The following is a 19,844-nucleotide window of genomic DNA, read 5'->3' as shown; positions in this document are numbered from 1 at the left end:
CCTGTCAGTCACAGCAGTATGGCCTACACTTACCACAAACACGGAATCAGCGAGCAGGAACCACTGCTCCTGGGGCACGCAGGCTGAGGGTGCTGCCAGCCCCTGGTCACACATTCTCAGCAGCCCACCAGCTCGGGACCTGTGCCGTGTGTTCCAGGCGAGACTCCTAGTTTGGTGCACGTGGCTGAGTCGTGGACAGAGCTCAGACCAGCAGCCCCGGGGCTCAGGCCTCAGGGGAGCCCACCTACCACACGGGTTTGCTCCGGGAGGCACATCCCAGCCTCCTGCGCTCAGGACACTGCGGACAGCTCAGTGTACACTCGGGGCCATTTTAAACAGGGCAGTCGTCAACAAAAATACGAAAACTACGGCACTGACAGGCCCGGAGAGGGCCACTCGTCTGCAGTGAGGGGCTGGAGCGCAGACGGAGGCTCATGTCCAGTTGTGTGGGTGCCGGTGCCTGCGCGAGCCTGTCCTCTGCACGTCTGCTGGATGGACAGAGGGTCCCTGCCTGGACCCCACTGCCTGCCATCCCTGGCTCTTCTCTGAAGGCACTGCCGGCGCCCAACGCTCTCAGACACCACTCCCACCAGGAGCACGTCCAACTCCCAGCTGGCCACTGCCCAGGCCCTGTGCTGACCCTGGTCCCCTCAAGTGGCCACAGGAGAGACGACCCCCAAGGGAGCCCCACCCACAGCACCCCGAAGAGCCCATCTGCCTGGCACTCACAGAGCTTCCGGGAGCCCACTGGCCACTTGAACCCCCTTCTTGCTGGGAGGTGCTGCCCTCTGTGCACCTCACTCCCGTGAAATAGCCCCTTGTCACCCAGAGGAACCTGGGCCTTCACCTTGGGGTCCTGAGCCCAGCCAGCACCCACTTGTGAGGGTGACACTGGGGGGCTGTGAAGAGCAGGCTGGGGCCACCGGGCAGAGGGTGAAGTGGAGCCCAGAGGCACCGGGAGAGGCGGGGTCAGATTCCAGGACCACTGAGGGGCTCAGACTTGACCCTCCACACCAGGACACCGCTGAGCACTATCAGGCAGGGGACACGAGCAGATCAGCACCTAAGGCAGGTGCCAGCAGGTGGTCAGGGAGGGGCCAAAAGGGCCCAGGGCGCGGGCCATGGAGCTGGGAGAAAACGTCCAACCAGGAGGAATGAGGCCCTGGGAGTACGCGAAGGGCAGGTGGTGCCCGTGGGCGCCTGAGGCCACCATGTGCAGGAAGGACTCAGGGGACCAGCACGGGCAAGGCAGGCAGACTCCTGAGCGCACCTGAGCAGCCCCGCCCACCAGGCCCCCCCACATGGGCAGCAGCACCCAGGCTCAGCTACTGGGAAGACTGCACCAGCACCCCTCGCTGGCCATGCAGGGTCCAGGAAGGTTGTGTGCTGCCATGAGCTGTGTGTCCCCATGCCCGCTGCCCTAAGGACAGACAGGCGTAGAGAGTGAGGCCCTGGGTAGATGAACAGGACACACTGCAGAGCCTGAACTCCTGAGAGAAGGCACGTTGGGGTGCCGGGGGGGCTGCGCAGCACCCAGCACTCAGGGTGGTTCCTCCAGGGGATTTGGGGCAACAGCCTGGCGGGACCCGCCCGGAATCCAGGTGGGGGCACCCCCACTTCAGCTGGAGGCAGCCCGGGAGGAGCCCTGCAGTCCCGACCACAAGGCACCCGCCTCCATGCCTGGCATGTCCAGCACCCATGTCCACGTGTCTGGATGCCCTCTGAGCCAGCCTCCAAGAAGGCCCTGGAAACACGGAGGGGTGCCCAGACCCCATGGGTCCCGCCCTGCGGGGCCTACGAGTGAGGGATTCGCTCCAACTCAGATCAGCAGCTGCTTCTTTTTAATCCAAGAGCTGAAGGGTCAAACTTTTCTCTCAAAGCCACAAGGGGGGCCCCAACCCCTGGGGCAGCTCAGCACGTCCCTGAAGGCCACTCATACGTTGGGGGCTCATGCTTGGCACTGTGTTACCTGGCCAAAAGCTTAAAATAAAAAAACGAAAGCAGCGTTTCTGACAGCAGGACAGAAACGTTTCTGACGTAGTGAACGCAGCAGGACACAAAACCGATGATGTGGGGAGGGCAGAGACTGCCGGTGGCAGGATGTTCCTGGCACTTTTTTAAAGTATATTTACAAAACCAAACTATCCATAAGAATGGGTGTTAACTTCTTGCGATGGAAGAAAAACAAATTTTAAAAACCCTGTGGGAAATGGTCAGAGCCTGTAAGCCGCGTGGCAACACTGCAGGGTGGCTGACACGTCCCCAGGCACCTGGGCAGGTGTGCAGAGAAGCAGCCCTCAGTCACGGCCGGTTCCAGAAGCCTGCGCGGGTCCTCTGGAGCACAGGTCCCGAGGGGCAGAGGTCGTGGACCCTGACCCTGCCACTTGTGTCCGGGCCCCGCCCACGCACCTGCCACGCTCGCAGCCTCCTGACAGAAGGCCTCTGTCTATGGCCAGGTCACTTCCCTGGGAAGAGCCAGGCCCTGTCCCCTCCCAGGCTGACCCATTCCACCCAGCTGGTCAGCTGGCACAAAGCCATAGCCATGCCTTCACCCCGCCCACACATCCTGGCAGGGCCTTGAAACAGCCCATCAGGTGAAATGCAGGACATCCAGGTAACTGCAGATTTCTGCAAAGAATTTTCTAGTGTAAGTATGTCCCATGCAGTATTTGGGACGCACTTATGCTAAGAAATTGTTTATCTGAAACCCAAATCTAGCTGGTGTCCTGTACTGTGCTTGCAGAATCGGGCACCTTTGGAAAAGGCTCTGTTCCTAGGGTTCTGAGTGGAAACAATGGGAGTCCCTTCCCAGACTGTCCCTGCAGTGTCCTCCAGGCTACAATCCACTCAGGAACCAAAGGGCCCGTCTTCCAGATGGCCCCTCCCCAAGACAGCAGCACCTGGGAACAGGAGGCTGACCGGCCAACACCGCACCCACTGTGACACCAGCCCTGCCAGGACCCAGGGGATGGCACCTCAGGGTCCCTGCCCAGAAACCAAAACCAAGGCTAAATGAAGTTGCTTCCACATTTAGGGTCTTCCCAGGGACTGACAGGGAGTTCGAAGTGGAGCCTGTGGTCACACTTGCGCAGCGCCACTTGAAACTGGGAGCAGATCCCACAGCACCCTCAGAGGGGCACACGCAGACTCAAGGCCAGCCAGGCCTCCCCAGGAGCCCCTGCAGGTCAGAGAGCCCTGCCCACACCTCAGGGAAACTGAGGCAAGGGAAGGTTGCGGGAGTGGCCGGGCCCCTGCTGAGTTCTCAGCCAGGTAGGAGACCTAGAGGCTAAGTGACACAACCCACACGCAAGGGGAGACCCCGAGTCGGGGTCCAGGGACCCAGAGCCTGGGAAGGGCCAATCCCAACAAGCAGGCACAGGGGAGGCCCCACAGGGCAGAGGCGGGCAGCCCCCACCCTGCCTCTCCCTCAGTCTCCTTCATTTATCCTGCCCTCAGGGCCAGACAGGGTGCGAGGGTCAGACCGTGCCTGCAAGAGGGGATTCTAGCGGTCACCTCAAGGGCACAGAAGGTGGGCTTCAGGTCTTGTTCCCAGCAGCAGGTGCCATGGGGGCCTCACAGAAGGTAGAAGGGGATCTGTGCGGCACAAAGGTGGTCCAGGAGGGTGCAAGGGGGCACAGCATGGAGAGGGGTGGATGCAGGAGCCCTGAGCCACAGCAGCTGGGGATTGCGCAGAGGGGCTGGGGGGGTGGAGAAAGGTAAGTGGCCCCCTGGGGGTCCAGGGCAGCAGTGATGGGGTCTTCCCTAGGGTGTGGTGACACTCCTGCCTCCCCAAGGTGGGAGATGAACAGCTCCTCCCTTGCAGGGTCCCTGCACCCTGCCTGCTCCCTGTTTCCGCAAGGGCCTGCTGCTAAGTGGGGTGCAGGCCCCCATTCCAGCGACCACCTCTGAGCCTGAGAGGGCAGAGGAGGATCGGACAGCAGACAGGTGCCTTGATGACGCACGGCACAGATGGGGTCCTGGTCACAAAATAGGCCTGGCTGGATGGAGATGTGTCCCAGACACCCAGGGGTCAGCCGGCCAGTGAGGGGACAGACTGGGGGCAAAGGTGGGCGAGTGAGCGTCTGACACTCTCAGAAAGCATGGACATCGATGGACTGGGGGCTGCAAGGCTTCCTCACCTCCCTGTGGAGAAGCCACCTGAGGACCAGCTCAGAATTCCATGGAAATCCAGAGGCAGAGTCCCTGAGGCCCCTCCCCACAAAGTGGGGCAAGGCCCAGAGGTCAGGGGGGTTCCTGGGGCCCAAGCGGGAGGAAGCCCCGAGGGTCCCGGCCTGCTCAGCACAGGCCCCACCAGGGTGGAAGAAGGGCAGGGGGTCACTGGCCTCTCCCCAACCCTTGCAAAGCACCTCCCTGCGGGCCTGGGGCACAGGAGGCAGTGAAAAGTTTGGGGGTGCTTTGGCAGCCTCCCGCCAGGGAAGCCTCCACACACACACGCAGCTCTCAGGTGCCCCTGGACCGCGGGAAACGTGGCTCAGGCCTGGGGCTGCCCATCCCCACGGGGGCCTGCGGCCCCGGCTTTGCAGCCAGCCCTGCAGGCCCCAGACTCCTGCTCCTGGGCGAGCAGACCAGCACCTCGCAAGACCACGTGCTCCAGCTCCGGGGGGGCTGGCCAGGCCCCAGGCCCAGCGCCGGCTGCCAGGCCCGCGAGGATGCTTCGGCGTCTCCCGGCCCAGCTCGCGGGGCGCCCCAACAGGTGGGCAGAGCCCCGCTCCCCGGGGCCCAGCTGCGCCACCCCCACCGCCCGCAGCCGGGCCGGGCCGCTCGGGGTGGGGGAGGGGCGGGGCGGGCGTCGCGGGCCGCGGGGCTGCGCGGGGGGTGGGGGAGGGGCGGGCCGCGGGGCCGGCGGGGGGGCGGGGGGGCGGCGGGGGGGCCCGGCGGCCGTTTAGGGAGCGCGGCCCGGAGCGCGCGGGACGGGGCCCGGGGGCCGCGGACGGGCCGGGCGGCGCGCAGGGGATGGGGGCCCGGGCCCGGCGGCGGCCTTACCTCCGACCCTGTACATGTTGGCGGCCATGTCCGGCGGCGGCGGGGCCGCGGGCTGCGCGGGCGGCGGGCGGCCTGGAAAATGGAGGCGCGGGCGGGCGGGCGGGCGGGGGCGCGGCGGGCGGGCGGGCGGGCGGTTTAAAGGGGCCGCTGCCGCCGCCGCCGCCGCCGAGGCCGCGCAGGGACCGAGGCCGCGGCGGGCGGGAGAGGAAGGGGCGGGGCGGCGCGAGCGGGGGAGGGGCCTCGGCGCCGGCGCCGTCACGGCCGCCCGCGCCCCGCGTGGGCCCGCCCCGGCCCCCAGGGGTCCCCCGTTCTGACTCCGCGGTCCTCCCCGCGGCCCCCCCGTGGGTCCTGCCCCGAGTTCTCCGGCGGCGTCTCCCCATTCTCCCCCCACGCCTGTGGTTCCTCCCCAGCCCCAGGGGGGTCTCCCTGTCCTCCCCACACCGCGGGCCCTCCCTGGAGCCCCCAGGTGGGTCCCCCCGGTTCTCCCCTCGCGGATCCTCCCATTGCTCCTCCCCACAGGGGTCCTCCTACAACCCGCTAGGGTGCCCCCTACGTCTGGGCCCTTCTGGCATCCTCAGCGCCCCTTCCCGGGGTGGGTCCTCCCCACTCCCCGTCCCTGGGTCCACATCTTCAGCGTCCCTTCCCGCAGCATCCCCACCACACCCTCCACGCTCCTGGAACCCTTCCAGGGGCCTCCCGCCCCCTCTCTCCCACAAGCCTTCTCCCCCCATTACCTCCATCCCTGGTGGGTCCTTTCCAAGTCCCCCACTGCCCTGAAGCCCAGCAGCCATGCTCTGGCCTCACGATCGGACTCATACCTCCCTTCAAGGCTGCTGTCTCCACTCAGCCTGGGTCTCTGGCCTTGCGGCTCACAGCCCATTCCCCCAGCCATGCTCACATGTGGGGGTGCGCCCACCCCACTTCCAAGTGAGCCAATTCCTGAGCTGGCATGGTCTCCCTGGCCTGTGGTCTGATGAAAAGGCTGTAGGAGGGCAGCACCTATGCCCAGAGGACACATCTGAGGCTGGGGTTCCGGCAGGCCTCAGTGACCCAGACTCAGTGGGTTGGGATGGCAGGAGGTGCCAAGCCCAGAAGACAGGGGGGCTGGAAGGGCTGCCTGTGTGCAGTGAGGCACCTGGCTCTCCTTTCCACACCAGTTGGAATCTGGAAGTCTGTGTACTTCTTGCTTCAGGTCCAAGGACAGTGGAGAGTCTGGTCCATGCAGTGCTGGCAAAACCAGGGTCCTTACGCCCCCAGGGGGGAGCGCATGAAGCGGAGGGGATGGCGTCCAGCCATAGTGTGGACACAGGGTTGACAGCACTCCTGGGGGGTGAGGGAAATGGGGTGTCGGGGGCTCCAGGGGTCTGGTTTGAGCGACAAACCATGTGTTTACTCACATGGGGCAGGTCTGTGGCCAGGGGGGGCATGTCCAGTTTGTGGGACATGGAGGGGCTCTTTCACGGAGTGGAGCTCAGGAGTGGCTCCCGGCTGAGCGCAGGATGCCATGTGGTGGAGACCCCCGCCGTGGACAGGTCCTTACAGGGGTCTATTGAGGTGGGCAGGAGTCCAGCACGTGTGCTGGGATGAACGCCAGGCAGGGGTCCCAAGAGAGCAGTGGACTACATGCCACGTCGTGCCACCACGGGCCACCATCTCTCAGGAACTTAGCTGGGAAGGGCAGCGAGGGGGGGGACCACAGTTGTGATTGATGTGGGAGGAGCTTAGGTATAGGACACAGGCGTGACACTAGGATTTGATATTCCAAGGGGAGGAGAGGCAGTGGGGTGCTTCCCCTCCCCCCACAGGCCTCTGTCCTCTCTTTCTGGCCTGCGTCTCCTCTGGAAAGCTGCAGCGTAAAATCTTCCACCAACACCTCACAAAGTGACCCGGGAGTCAGGACAACCGGAAGGTGACCAGGCAGCCATCATGCACGAGAGCTTCTGCCTCCCTCCCAGAAACTGGAGGCTTCAACCCGAGAGCAGATGCCATGGGCACCCAGCCTACTGTTTCCCTCTATCCAGTGGGGGTGAAGGAAGGGCTGCCTGAGAGTGGACAGTAAGGCCTCTGAGGTCAACTGGTGTCTGAGGGAAGACACCAGAATTCCAAGTCTCCCCTCAGGTCACATGTGCCTGTCACAAAGCAGAGTGACATTTAATAGTGTCTCGGGACACCGCAGCCCAACTCCTCCAGCTGGCTCCCACTCTTGACTGACAAAGTGGCTGCATGTAGGGCTGAGGCCATAAACCAGTTCCGCCAAGTCAACACATCTGATACGTTGCAAAAAAGAATTCCTCCATTTGGTAGCAGAGCAAACAGACTTGTCAGAGCAGGGGTGATGTGGAGGTCTGAGCACACCGTGAGTGAACAGCAGCAGCGGAACAAGGGGGAGTGAGGGGCAGGCCGACAGGGCAGGGCAGGGACACAGCACTGGAAGCAGGAGCTGGGCTCAGGAGCCCGAGAACTAGAGACGTGGCAGCAGGGCCCGAGCAGAGGCCCCCCTGTGGAGGGGCAGGATGGCAGGTCCCTAGTACAGGAGAGGCTGGATGAGCAATTAAAGCGATTCACTCAGCACCGACTTCAGGCCACACTGTTTCACCCGGGAGACTCCCTCTTGGGGGCGCAAAGTCTAGGGGAGGAGGGAAGGTAACGAATGGTGTGATGACATCACATGCTTTCAGACAAAGTGACCATGGCAAGGGGCACTGCTTGTTTAGTGGTCAGGACACCGGTGAAGGAGGAGCCCTTGGGGCCCAAAGGGGGCCTGTACGAGAAGTTCACGCCACAGTCTAGGAAAGCCCCCAGCATGACCCACCCACGACCCGACTACCAGTCACTCCCTCACGGACGGAGATAACAGAGAGAGGCCATCACAGACCAGGACGTAAAGTCAGGCCAGCCCTGGTCTCCAGCAGCGCCCAAAGTATGAACAGGAGCCTGGGGCAGTAAGCGGAACCTGAGCCTTCCCCAGCCAAATCCCCCCGGGAGGAGGAAGGCCCCAGGAAAACATTTTTAAACCTGGAAGAAACTAAGAAATAAAATTCTTTAAAAATGTGAAAGCTACCTTACATCCAACCACTGAGGACGTGATGAAGTCAGTACAGACTCAGGGCCGAGTGGTGCAGGGACCATGGGGAGTCCCGGGCAGGAAGGACGCAGGCACGGGACACAGGAAGCAGGAGAGCCAGCTCCGGCTAACGGAAGCTGCCTCAAAGCAAGTGACACCCGTCCCATCATGGTTTTTGTAATTTCTAAAAGTAATCTTAGGAGCATCTTTGAAACTTGGGGTAAAGGAGCATTCACCTCATTTCGTCGACCATGTTTTCGCTCAATGCTCTTACTTAAAGGAGTAGCTCTGCACGGTCTCTGTGTCACATGACCTCTCATGCTGGCCTGAGTCTTTACAACTCCCTGCGTAAACTTTATCGAACAGCAACAGCAGTATCTTGGTGATGAAATCGTGGGCAACACTTTTTAAACTTTATTGTTGGCTTGTGGAATAGTGAGAGTCCTCGCAAAGCCAATGAAGTCCTTTTTTTCGATGGGGGCAGTGCCGGGCAGTGGCTGTCCACTGGCCCTTGGAGCACAAGCTACACCTCCCAGGTGCCCCACTGGTCCTGTGGGCTGGGCCGAGGGGGCTCCCCTTTTTGTTTGGCATGTCTGGAGCAGCCTCAGAGCCTGCTCCACACTGGCCGCACAGGCACAGACGGGTGCCAGGGCATGAGTGGGCCCACATGGCCAGCCCAGAGCCTGCACCCAAGAGACTGTCCTCCCTCCAATCGGGGGTGTCCCCGTGAGTCCCGGGGAGGTGCATTGCTCTTCCTAGAGCTGGGGAGAGACACACCTGGTTGGGAATCTGAAGTGAAGGGACAGTGTAGAGTGGATAGGGAGCTAGCACTGCAGTACCCGCGGTCAGAGGTGGCCGGGAGTGACATCCTGACCACGCAGATGCTGCCTGCCCTGCCTGCTGGGTGGACCCTGCTCTCACCTGGGCTCCCGGGTTGCCTTACAGCCTCCCCGGGGGACACTGCCGACAGCGGGGGCCCACTCATTCTTGGTTGTGGGGACCGTCCTGTTCTCTGTGGGATGGTGAGTAGCACACCTGGCCTCTATTCGCGTGGTGCCAGGAGCCCCTGTGGAAAGCAGAGTGCCTCCCCAGAGGTGCACATGTCTGTGACTGCACTGAGTTACATGGTAAGGGGCAGTGCAGGTTGCTAGCCAGGCGACCCGAAAGGGGCCCTGGGTTATTTATGTGGTGGGCCCGACAATCACAGGGTCCCTAATGGAAGAGGAGTCGGAACAGAGATAAGATGTGATGATGGAGAGGATCACAGATGCTACGTTGTGACTTAGAAGATGGAGGAGAGGCCCTGAGCCACGGTGTGTGGGCGCTTCTAGAAGCTGGAAAGGCGAGAAACAATTGCCCCCTGGAGCCCCCAGAAAAGAAGGCAGCCCTGCCCACACCCTGACCGTAGCTCAGTGAGACCTGTTTCGGACTCTCCAGAACTCACAGTTCATGAATAGAAGACACTGAGTCTGTGGTGACCTGTTAGGGCAGCAACACCTCGTGTGACAACAGAGCCATCTCCAGGCACTGTCCCCCGTCCCCGCACTGTGCTCTGCTGGAGAGGGCCGCAGGCTCCGTGCCAGTCCCCACGGGGAGACGGCGTTCATTCCCGAGAGTCAGGCTAGCCCTGTGGCCCCCCCATGGGAGGCGGCCCAGGAGACTCCCAGCTTCGGGCCTTGGCATTGTGGTGGGGGTTCTGGGGCCACCTGACAGCTGGTCCCGGTGGGGGGACCTAGTGGAGGGCAGAGCACTGGCCATCCCAGAATCCTGGCCGGGTGAGCCAGCGAAGCCCTGGACGTCGAGTGACTAATGAACCCATGAAGCCAGTCGGCAAGAGGCCTCCACAGCACCTGTCACCTGCCCTAACTGCTGACTGAACAGGGGAGGGCCGTCCTGCCCAGCACGCAGCCTGCCCTTGATACCCACCCCACTTCCTCACTGGGGGCTACACCCCCCCACCCCTTAGGACATCTCCCCTAGTCCCACCCAGCGCCCCTGTCTCTGGCCCTCCACCCACCCTAGGGATCCTGACAAATGCACAGACCAGGAACAAAATTACTTTCAGGGCCCCCCAGAGAGAGTGGGGGCACCTAGCTCCCTGAGTCCTGCAGTCAGGCAGGGTGGGAGTGGGGGCATGGGGGTAGGCAGAGGGTGCAGCATCTGAGCAGGGCTCTGGGAGGAGTGGGCTGGGCAGTGCTGCCCGTTTGCTGGTGCCAGCACAGGCCTGACACCCTCCCTGGCCCCGGTCCTGCGGCTGGTGAACCCTGCTGCCCAGAGCGCCCTGTACCCCGCTGCCACACCAAAGCCCCGTAGGCCTAACAGTCAGTCACCAAGGCCTGCCCTGCTGCTGTCCTCATACCCACGAGGGCTGGGAGCCTGCAAGCACCCCCTTTCTCCCCTGCCACTTCCCATCCCCCTCCATCTTGGTCTCCCCCAAATGCAGCCCTGCCTCTCACCCCTCGAAAGCACGGCAGGCGCAGGGCCAGCCCCGCACAGCGACCCCAGACGTCCGCCACGCTGCCTCTGGGCCGTCCAGTCCACTCGCATGCACAGGTGGGGAGGCTCTCCTGCTCCAGGAGGGCTTCCCGTGTTTAGCGGCTCCCTGGCCCCGCAGCCCCTGGCTGTTCCCCATCACAGTGTCACCCCGGGTTACGTGTGGGCTCCTGGAGGCAGGGCCCAATGCTGACTGGCACCCCAGGGCTGGGCAGGCACCAGTACCTGAGATCTCAGGATATCAAAGCCCCACCCTCCTAAGGGCTGCTGGTCCCACCGTCTCACCAAGCCAAGCAGGCGCCTGATCCCTCAAGGGGGCTTGGCCCCCCAGCCTAGACCCCTGAGCCCAGGCCCACAAAGGAGCTGGTCATAAAGCAGGCCCTCCCAGGCCGCCCACAGCTGCTGGCCTCTTACAGGTGTGGGCAGCCTCTCCTGGCACAGCCCCCCTGCTGTCCTCCAGGCCCCACCATGTGGCCTCTTGCAGGCTGGGCTGGAGCAAGACATCCCTCCTGGAGGTGGCTTCCAGGGCCTCAGGATTGTGTGTTCTGGGAAGAGACAGCCAGACAGTGCTCTTGGGCCAGTTTTCTCATTCGCGGGCTGGTTGCCTTGGGTGGGATGTGAAAATGGCCTAAAGTGTCCCTCCGGCCAGCCGCCTCCCCGAGGACCCTCCAGGAAAGGTGCTGAAGACAGACACCAGTTGAGTGGGCTCTTAGGAGGGCGGCCAACTCGAAACCTGGGCCTCCAAAGTCGAGTTCTGCCAGAAAGGCACACTCTGGGCCAGGAAGGCGTGGAAGGCGTGGGTGGACTCGAAGGACCTCTGCGGGTCGGGGATGAGTACGTCCTTGTCCACGTCCTGGGACACCAGCTGTGCCACCATCTGCGTAACGTCCTGCGGGAGATGGCAGGGTCAGGGGCGGGGCCGGGGCGGGGCTCGGAAGAGACAGGCCCAGGGAACCCGCGTGGCCCTCCCCGCAACCAGCGCACCAGGCAGTGGGCCGAGCCGCCCGCGGCGCCGCGCCTCTCCCAGCCGCCCAGCACAGCCCGCTGCCGGCGCTCTTCGATGCTAAGACTCCAGTGTCGGCTGGGGTGCCTGCTCCTCTGCGGTGGCTCGCACACCTGCGGGGACAGCACAGCGGTTCGGCCGGCCACGACCGCAGGTTCCTGCACCCTCCCCTTATCCAGCTCGGGCGCCCAGGACGGTGGCCAGGGCCCCGCAGCCCCTGGGCCTGTGGCTTCCGCGAGTTTGCACAGTGGTATGCGCCTGGACGCCTTCCCAGCACCTGCCGCCTCTGTGCACACAGGTCGGCCCCAGTCGTGGAGTGTACAGCGGAGGCCGTGGCCGCCCAGCTCATGCCCTGACGGCACCTGAGCCTGCCACGCACACCCTGGGGAGGCCAGGAGAACCGCGGCCAGGCTCTTGTGCGCTTCAAGAAAGGCGGAGCCCAACAGTCAGCTTTTCCTCCTCAAGTCCACCTAAAACGACCACAAAGAAATGGTCGTTTAGGAATCCACAACGCTCAAGAAACGGGGGGTGCTACCACCTGGGAAAGGCCAGAGCAGGCCACACACACTCTTGCAGGGCCTTGCTGGCAGAACTTCCCAGAACCAGGCTGTCTGTGAAAGACCCCTCTCAGACTGCCTAGCCGGGGCCCATCCTGCTACCTCCCTGGGGGAAGACGGGTGCCATGGGGGGGGTTGCTATGCTAAAAATAAGGGCTAAGACAAACTCAAAGTGAAATCCCCATTCCTCAACAAATTAAAAAAGAATTACCATATGAGCCAACAACCCCACTTCTGGGTAAACACCCAAAGAATTGAAAGCAGGTCTCAAAGAGCTAGTTGTACACCCACGCTCACAGGGGCACCATTCACAACAGCTAAGGCGTGGACGCCACCCAGTGTCCACCACAGATGAGTGGGTGAACGAATGGGGTCCAGCCACAGCCTGGGACGTCACCAGCCTTAAAGAGGACGGACTCTGACACCTGCGGTGGCACACATGGACCTGAGGACACTATATGAAGGGAAACAAGGCAGACACAGAGGGACAAATCCTGTGTGATCCACTTACACGAGGTCCCCCAAGGATTCAGGTCCACAGAGACAGGAAGTAGATGGTGGGGCCGGGGCCGGGGGAGGGGGGCCGGGCAGTGAGTGTTTAATGGGGACAGAGGTTCAGATTTGCAGGATGAGAACGTTCTGGAGACTGATGGTGGGATGGTCACACAACAGTGAATGTGCTTAATGCCACTGAACTGCACACTTAAAAATGCTTAGGAAGACAAGTAAAAAGTGGGCGTTTGAACAGAGACACAGAGAATGAAGACAATGTGAGGAGTGAGGACACGGCGAAGACAGCCGTCTACAAGCCACGGACACAGGCCTGGAACACAGCCTCCCCACAGGCCTCAGAGGTCAGAGCACAGAGAGCTGTGACCTGGAGCTGTGACCTCCCAGGTATGATGTGTCCGTGGGAGGGCCATTCAGAAAACAGGAGCCCTTGAGGTGAAAAGTGTGACATCAGAGTGACAGTTTTCATGAAGGCCTGGCCCAGTGTTCGCTGGCCCGGTTCCCCACTCCCCGAGGAGGTGGCTTCACAGTCGTGTCTGAGGACCATCCGCTGGCTCTAACTCCAGGCCTCAGGGAAGGGCCGCGGCCAAGCCCGCTGTGACCCCGCTCACAAGTCCCGGCGCACATCGGGAAGGGGCGTTCGATCCTCCCACGACGCCTGCCTTTTGCCTGGGCCGTTTGGTCCACCTACTGAGTTGCTGGCGTCGGTACTCGTGCTTTGTCTCGCCTGTTTTATGGGTCTTTCTCTGCCCTCTCTTCTTTCCTCTAGACCCATCAGGCATTGTGTCCTTCCCGCTGTTCCCCCCACTGGTTCCGAAGTGGTTCTCTTCGGGGTCATCATGGTGCAGACTCATCAAAGTGTGACGCCGACCACGTCCCCATCACCTTCTCACCCAGCACAGGAGTTTAGTACACTTGCCTTGCTCACAGGGCCGCTCCTGACACCCGTGCCGTGGTGGGTGTGCACGCCCTGGGATTCCCGTGTGCATGCGACATCTGCATACGGCCGGACTCGCCCACTTTAGTCTCCATCTGTCCACACACTGCCTGCTTTGTGCCTCTCCTTCCATCTGCGGTCACTTTTCTGCTGTGTGAGGTCTGTTCTCATAATGGGGTGAGGGTCAGCTGGGGGCAAATTCTTTCTCCCACTTGTCATTTTATTTACTTATTTTGCCCTTTCCTTGAAAGGTATTTTTGCTGGACATGAACTTGCAGGGTGAGTTTTCTCCTCACACCCCATCAAGCTTCCAGGTTGTCCAGGTCAGTCTGACTGTTGCTCCTTTGAAGGGTGTGCGCCTCTCCTCTCTGATTGCTTCTGAGATCTCTGTCTCTGGCGTACTGCAGTTTCGCTACGGTGGTTCCCGGTACAGATGCCCTTTATTTCTCCTGCAGGGAATCGGGCCGGCCCGTGACTACGCCTCACTCACTGAGCTGGCCAGTGTCGCTTCCCACATTTATGCCCTGGACTTCCATCCCACATTGGTAGGATGACCAGTGTAGCCAATAGGATGTTGCAGAAATGAGGGGTGTGACCTCCACAGCTGTCACAAGACACTGCAGCCTCCTCCTTGCTCTGTGTTGGAGCCCTCGCTGGGGGGCAGCAGCCGCCAGCCACCGTGACTGAGGACACTCAAGGCCCGTGGAGAGGCCCAAGCGGTGGAGACCTGAAGGCCTCTTGCCCACGTCTGGCACTGACTGCCCAGCCATGTGAGTGGCAGGTCCCCACCAGCCTCAGCCAAGCTTCGGACGACTGTAGCTCTGCCTGACATCTGATAGTGCCCTCGAGGGGCCCCGCCGCCCAGTCTGCAGCTGCCAAGCCTCTTGCCGCAAACACGGGATGGATGTATTCATTAGCGCTTTCAGCTGCTAGACTTGGGGGCTTCTGTTGGCAGCATACGCTGCCAGGAACACTGTGTACATTCAGGATACGATTTCTAGGATCCACAGAAAGTTTATTAAAAATTGGGATTGCACTTAATTAGTTACTTGGGAAATCTGGCAGGTTTCTGTCAGTCTTCCCATCCAAGATTGGGTCGGGCTTCATCCTGTCCTGCGGTTCCCTCCCACCCCTTAGTGTTCTCCGTACAGGCGGCAGCCAAGCCCAGACTTACTCAGAAGACGTCGTGGTCCTGTTCTGAGTGTGAATGGCCCTTTTTGCTGGTCCGTTTCTGGTTGGTTACTTTTATGCTGAAGACGATTGTGTTGAATGGCGGTCATATATCCAACCTTCCTATTCTATTAGTGGTGTGTTTTTATTGGTTCCGTGGATTTTCTAGGCAGACAGTGTATTAGCTGCAAATAGTGACCATTTCATCTTGTGTTTTCAGGTGTTTATAGCTCACTTCATTTTCTTGACTCCTGCGCAGGCTGCCTCATCGTCATGGCAACGCACTGCTGCCCGAGTCTGCAAGGAGCACTCCTGCTGGCCCACTCCAGGCCCTCGACAGCCCCCTTTCTCGGGGTACAGAAATGTCCATCCCTTCTGACCTTATGAAGAGTCAACAGGTTTTCAGTTCTGTTTTGTTTTTAAGGAACGAAACTGAAGTTTATGAACATTATTTTCAACATCTACTGAGATAATTGTGTGGTCTTCCTCCTTTTGATAATGTAGAGCATTTTATTAATTCCCAAACTCCTTCCTCAGATACAATTTTCTTGTATTTACATACAACTTCATTTATTCAGTACATTCCCTGAGCACCTATGGTGTGCTAGGCACCCTCCCAGGTCCTGGGAAAGCAGTGAAGCAGACAGAGCCCCTGCTCTCCTGGAGGCGGGCAGGGCACCCCGACAGCACCGTGCTGTTCAGGTTTTTGCTGCTGCTGCTGTTTGCACTCCTGGTGGTTCTGCCAGTGACACTGGGACATCGGGTTCCTTCTTTTTCCCTTTTCTGTCCTCTTCCCAGCATGGGTGTCTAGGTGATGCTGGTTCTGGGCAGTTTAAGCCTCACTGAAGGGGATGACTAATTTCTCCATTGCTTGGGAGTGCCCACCCATAAATTCTTCATTTAGGGAAGATCTGGGGCCACTTTAGAATTTCCTTTGCTGTTATTGAGCTCTCTAGGTTTTTTATTTTCTTTTATTTTCTTTTTGTACTAGCCCCCTGCACCTGTCGCAGGCCCTGGGCCAGGTGCCTCTTGGTGGCATCTACAGGACGAGGCCTTCTAGTCGTCTGTGACCTCAGTCACCGCGGGGCTGGCCACCTGCTTCCCAGCCTCACCCTCTGTTGCTCCGGCCTCTCCAGGCCTCTCCAACGCCTTGCTTGCCATGTTCAGGGTTCTAGGAGGGACAAGCTGTGTGTTACTCATGGGCTTCCTGAAATCCAGTCATGGTCGACATCTGAGGGCTCAGCGAGTCACTCTTGTTGGTAATTGTGCTCCTCGAATCAGTTATGTCTTTTTTCTTACTTATTTCATCCCTGACCGTTTTCTTCTCGGAAAGCTGCATTACACCCACTAGAACTGTGAGTTTGGTCATTTCTCCAGAAGACGCTATACATCTATGTCCTAGGTGCTCCCAAACTCCACTGTGAGGTGCCCCCAGCCCCCAGGCGCTGCACGCAGCCCACGGCCAGCCGGTCCCTGCAGGCAGGCAAGGAAGGGCTGTGCCCACCACGGGGCCCTGGGCTCCAGACCTGCCCGTAGAAGGGCTGTCCCATCCCAGCCTGACCGTAGGCATGCGTTCAGTTTACAATTGGAAACAATGCCCACATGGAAAAATGCAAAGGAAAGCATTTAAAAACTCCAGAGCGCACTGGTCTAATGAAAAATGCCATGCTTGCTTCAGACTTCCCCCAGGAACACAGTGTGACGCGTGAGGTCGCATTGCCCAGCGTTCCTTGTCCGCCTGCGAGCCGCGTGCCGTAGGATGCCACGTCCCAGTCCCCACTGCCTTCGACTCTGAGCTGGTCTAGCCAGCCAGGTGCACGGTGCCGCAGGCACAGAATGGCCTTCCGTGAGCTCCTCACTGAGCACAGTCTTGGGACATGTCCGCATGGATCCTCAAGGGGCTGACTCATTTGTTGTCACTGCTGTACCACTTTCACCGCGACAGATGGGACAACTGGGCTGTTTTCTGCCCACATGCAGGCTCTTCTGGGATAGGCAGGCACACGCCCACTAGCAGGAGCACTGGCTCTGTCCCCACACCTTTGTCAACATTTATATCCTCTGCCTTTCGTATTTTTGTTAAACAATTTCATTTCTTTCCCAGACAGGAACATGCCTCTTACTTTCTTCATGGCCAGCTGGGGCTCGCTCTCCGTGGAAGGCCCGTGCATTCTGGGCCTTTCTCAGGTCTCTTTCTCAGGTGCATGTGCCGTGTCCCACATGCTGTCTCTCAAAGTGGCTGGCGTCTTGTCTCTGGGCCTCGCTCCTGTGTCTGTCGGGGGCTGGGAGTGGGGACAGGAAGGCGCTCATGTCCCTCTGTTTTCAGTACAACCTGTTGATTCATTTGTCAGGGTGTCCATTCCAGTGGCCCAGCCGGGCCTGGCCCACCTCGCTCAGTCTGTCCTGCCCACCCGGGGCCTGATGGGCACATGTGCTTTGCTCTCACACTGCCCGCCATTCACGTGTGTCCTCGGTTAACTCCTCAGGGCCAGACACACGCACTCACCCTTCCCCTCCAGACTAGACCCCACTCTTACTGAAAATGCCACTAGTGGGTCTTGGAGAAGTCGTTTGCTTCACCCTATTTGTTCCCTGTGGGCAGCTGTATGTCATTAAATGACATCCATTCCTTCTTTTTTTCTTTTTATGCTTTTTGTATTGTGATAAAATACATAAAATTTGCCACTTCCACCACTTTTCAGCGTAAAGCTCACTGCCATTAAGCACATTCACATTGCGATGCAACCTCAGCACCATCCGTCAACAGAACTTTCTCATCGTCCCGATCAGAACCTCTGTCCCCATTAAACACTCACTGCTCATCCCCCCTGTCCCAGCCCCGGCCCCACCATCCACTTCCTGTCTCTGGACCTGACTTCTCCAGGGACCTCATGCAGGTGGAATCACACAGGATTTGTCCTTCTGTGACTGGCTTAGTCCTCTTTACTAGTACACAGTGTCCTCAAGGTCCCATGCATGTCGTGGCAGGTGTCAGAACCTCCTTCTTTTTAAGGCTGAGTGACGTCCCACTGTGTGCTGCCACACTCAGCACTGATGCACCCTGGGCCACTGCCACCTTCCGGATGCAGTGAGTGAGGCTGCGTGAACACGCACGGCACTCCCTGCTTGTATCGCGTTCTGTTCTTTCAAATAAATGCGCGAATCACTGAGTCACACGGTCATTCTGCTTCGTTTTCTGAGGAACCTCTGTACTGTTACCACGGTGACCGGACCCTTTTACACCCCACCAGCAGTGCACAGGGTTACGATTTCTCCATGTCCTCGCCAACACTTGTTCGTTTTATTTTTAATTATGTCTTGTGTCAATGTCCAGATTTTCAGTTTGGTTCTGCTGTTTATGAATCACGTGCAAGGACCCTGTTGCTTTGGTAACTGAAGCTCTGAGATATGAAGTCATACATGTTGGGGCGGAAACTAGTCTGGTTTTTCCATTTGACCAATTTGCCGTATTGAAAGAGATGTTTATTAGGTTGGTGCAAAAGTAATCGCCGTTTAAAAGGTTAATAATCACAAAAACCGCGATTACTTTTGCACCAACCTAATAGCATTTTTATCATTGACGACACTAAACTGGCAAGTGCGCGGGGAGAAGCCTCTGTGCTGCTGAGTCTTCCCGGTGTTACGGCTGTGTCGGTAATGCTTTGGGGTATGGGAACGGAGCAACTGCTCACCAATGGGAGCAGCGGGGGGTGGGGGGGACAGAGAGGTGCCTCCAGTTTGGGGCTGTCACAAGTAGAGTCTAGAAATGTTTTGGTCACGACTTGCGGAGACAAGTGCTTCTGCTGACTGCCTGCCGACGCTGTCCTGTCCCCACTGTGTGGGCAGGCAGCTTCCCCTGACTGGGCTCCCTGCACTTGGGGCCACCATCTCAACCCGGGGTGGGGGTGCCCCCTCGCTGGCCTCGCATGGCCCCACCCAGGTGCCCAGCAAAGGCAGGAAGACGGCTCACAGTTATGCAGGAGGGGTGCAAGCCCACTCTAGTGCCCACTCAGGGAAGAGAGCCGTCCTCAGGCACCATTCAGCCCTGTCCATTCACGCACATCCTCCCAGCCCACCTCCAGAGCCAGTTCCTGGGGTTCCCGGAGGGTGAGCCGTGGGGTGGCCGAGGCCAGGCTCTTCAGCTTACCCAGTCCTGAGTCTGCAGTCTCCGCTGACTGCTGCTCTGGACACCTGGCTGGCCCCAGACTGCAGTCGGGCTGGGCAAGGGAGAGGGCAGCCTGTGCTCTGGGGCCCGCTGTGGTCCCGCCTTTTCCCTCTGGGGGTCCTTAAGCTGCTGCTTCATGCTCTCCATCTCCAGCCAGCTCCTGCTTGTCTGCACCTCTGGGCTCTAGGAGAAGGACCCCAAGGCCACTTGTATTCTCTGAGCCCCTCTGGCAGATGGAGGCAGTGTCAGGCCCTACAGGCTCACTTCTGCCACTGGCCAGACAGTGCTGGGGGAGCCTCAGGCCAGTGAGACTCAACGCTGGACTCCAGTGGGTGACCTGGGGCCCTGGGCTCCTGTTGCCACTGTTCTTCACATGGACCCTCCGGGCTGGAGCAGCTGCAGCCCTCCACCTCCCCCAGGGACACCTCTCCGGAGGCCCACCCTGGCTCCACTCCAGGCATGTGCCCTCCGCCTGAGTACCTACCGCACTTTCTCAGGACCTGGATGTCCCGTGCACCGAAGGCGCAGAACCAAACTGCACAAAACGACAACCAGAGAGATTGAAGGGACGCCGGCACCCCTGTGACCTCACCTCCAAGCTCCAGGACCACAACCCAAAGCCCAAGTGGGCTTGAGGCTGCCCCTCTCCACTGAAGGGGGAGGCCGCTGACAAGGTGGGGAAGTGGGGGGGTCAGAAGGACACATGGGGAGGGTAAGGAGGACACCACTGGGGGTACCTGGGTCAGTGAGGGGAGGGGGTACACTGGGATACGTAGGTGGGAGAACACGGGGTACACTGGGGTACGAGGTGGAGGGCAGGGTACACTGGGGTATGAGGCGGTGAGAGCGGGGTACACTGGGGTGCGAGGCAGAGGGTGGGGTACACTGGGGTGCGATGAGGAGGGCGGGGTACACTGGGGTACAGAGGCGGAGGGCGGGGT

At 60.1% G+C, this 19,844-nt stretch overlaps 2 protein-coding genes across 3 annotated transcripts in view; both read right to left on the bottom strand.

The window, feature by feature from the left end:
- Nucleotides 1-5,835, bottom strand: part of MTA1 (metastasis associated 1) — a 34,842-nt gene extending 29,007 nt beyond the window's left edge. For both annotated transcript variants that reach the window (XR_013993306.1, XM_081047905.1), the window contains exons 1-2: nt 5,739-5,835; nt 5,005-5,076 (exon numbers count right to left, since the gene is read on the bottom strand). Coding sequence is in view for 1 of the 2 variants with exons in the window: in XM_081047905.1 (XP_080904031.1) it covers nt 5,005-5,076; nt 5,739-5,820 (154 nt within the window). In the remaining variant the exon portion in view is untranslated. The remainder of the gene's footprint in view (nt 1-5,004; nt 5,077-5,738) is intronic.
- Nucleotides 5,836-10,621: 4,786 nt separating this feature from the next.
- On the bottom strand, nt 10,622-19,502 carry TEX22 (testis expressed 22). Its single transcript, XM_081048490.1, has 4 exons — nt 19,388-19,502; nt 18,886-19,086; nt 11,546-11,677; nt 10,622-11,450 (listed from the first exon to the last, which is right to left on the bottom strand). Exons 2-4 carry the CDS (start codon nt 19,048-19,050, stop codon nt 11,271-11,273), a joined length of 477 nt encoding a protein of 158 aa, XP_080904616.1. The 5' UTR covers nt 19,051-19,086; nt 19,388-19,502; the 3' UTR covers nt 10,622-11,270.
- Nucleotides 19,503-19,844: the final 342 nt, after the last annotated feature.

The sequence above is a fragment of the Rhinolophus hipposideros genome (assembly GCF_964194185.1).
Source record: "Rhinolophus hipposideros genome assembly, chromosome: 5".
NCBI lineage: Eukaryota > Metazoa > Chordata > Mammalia > Chiroptera > Rhinolophidae > Rhinolophus > Rhinolophus hipposideros.
This window is presented reverse-complemented; position numbering and strand designations above follow the sequence as displayed.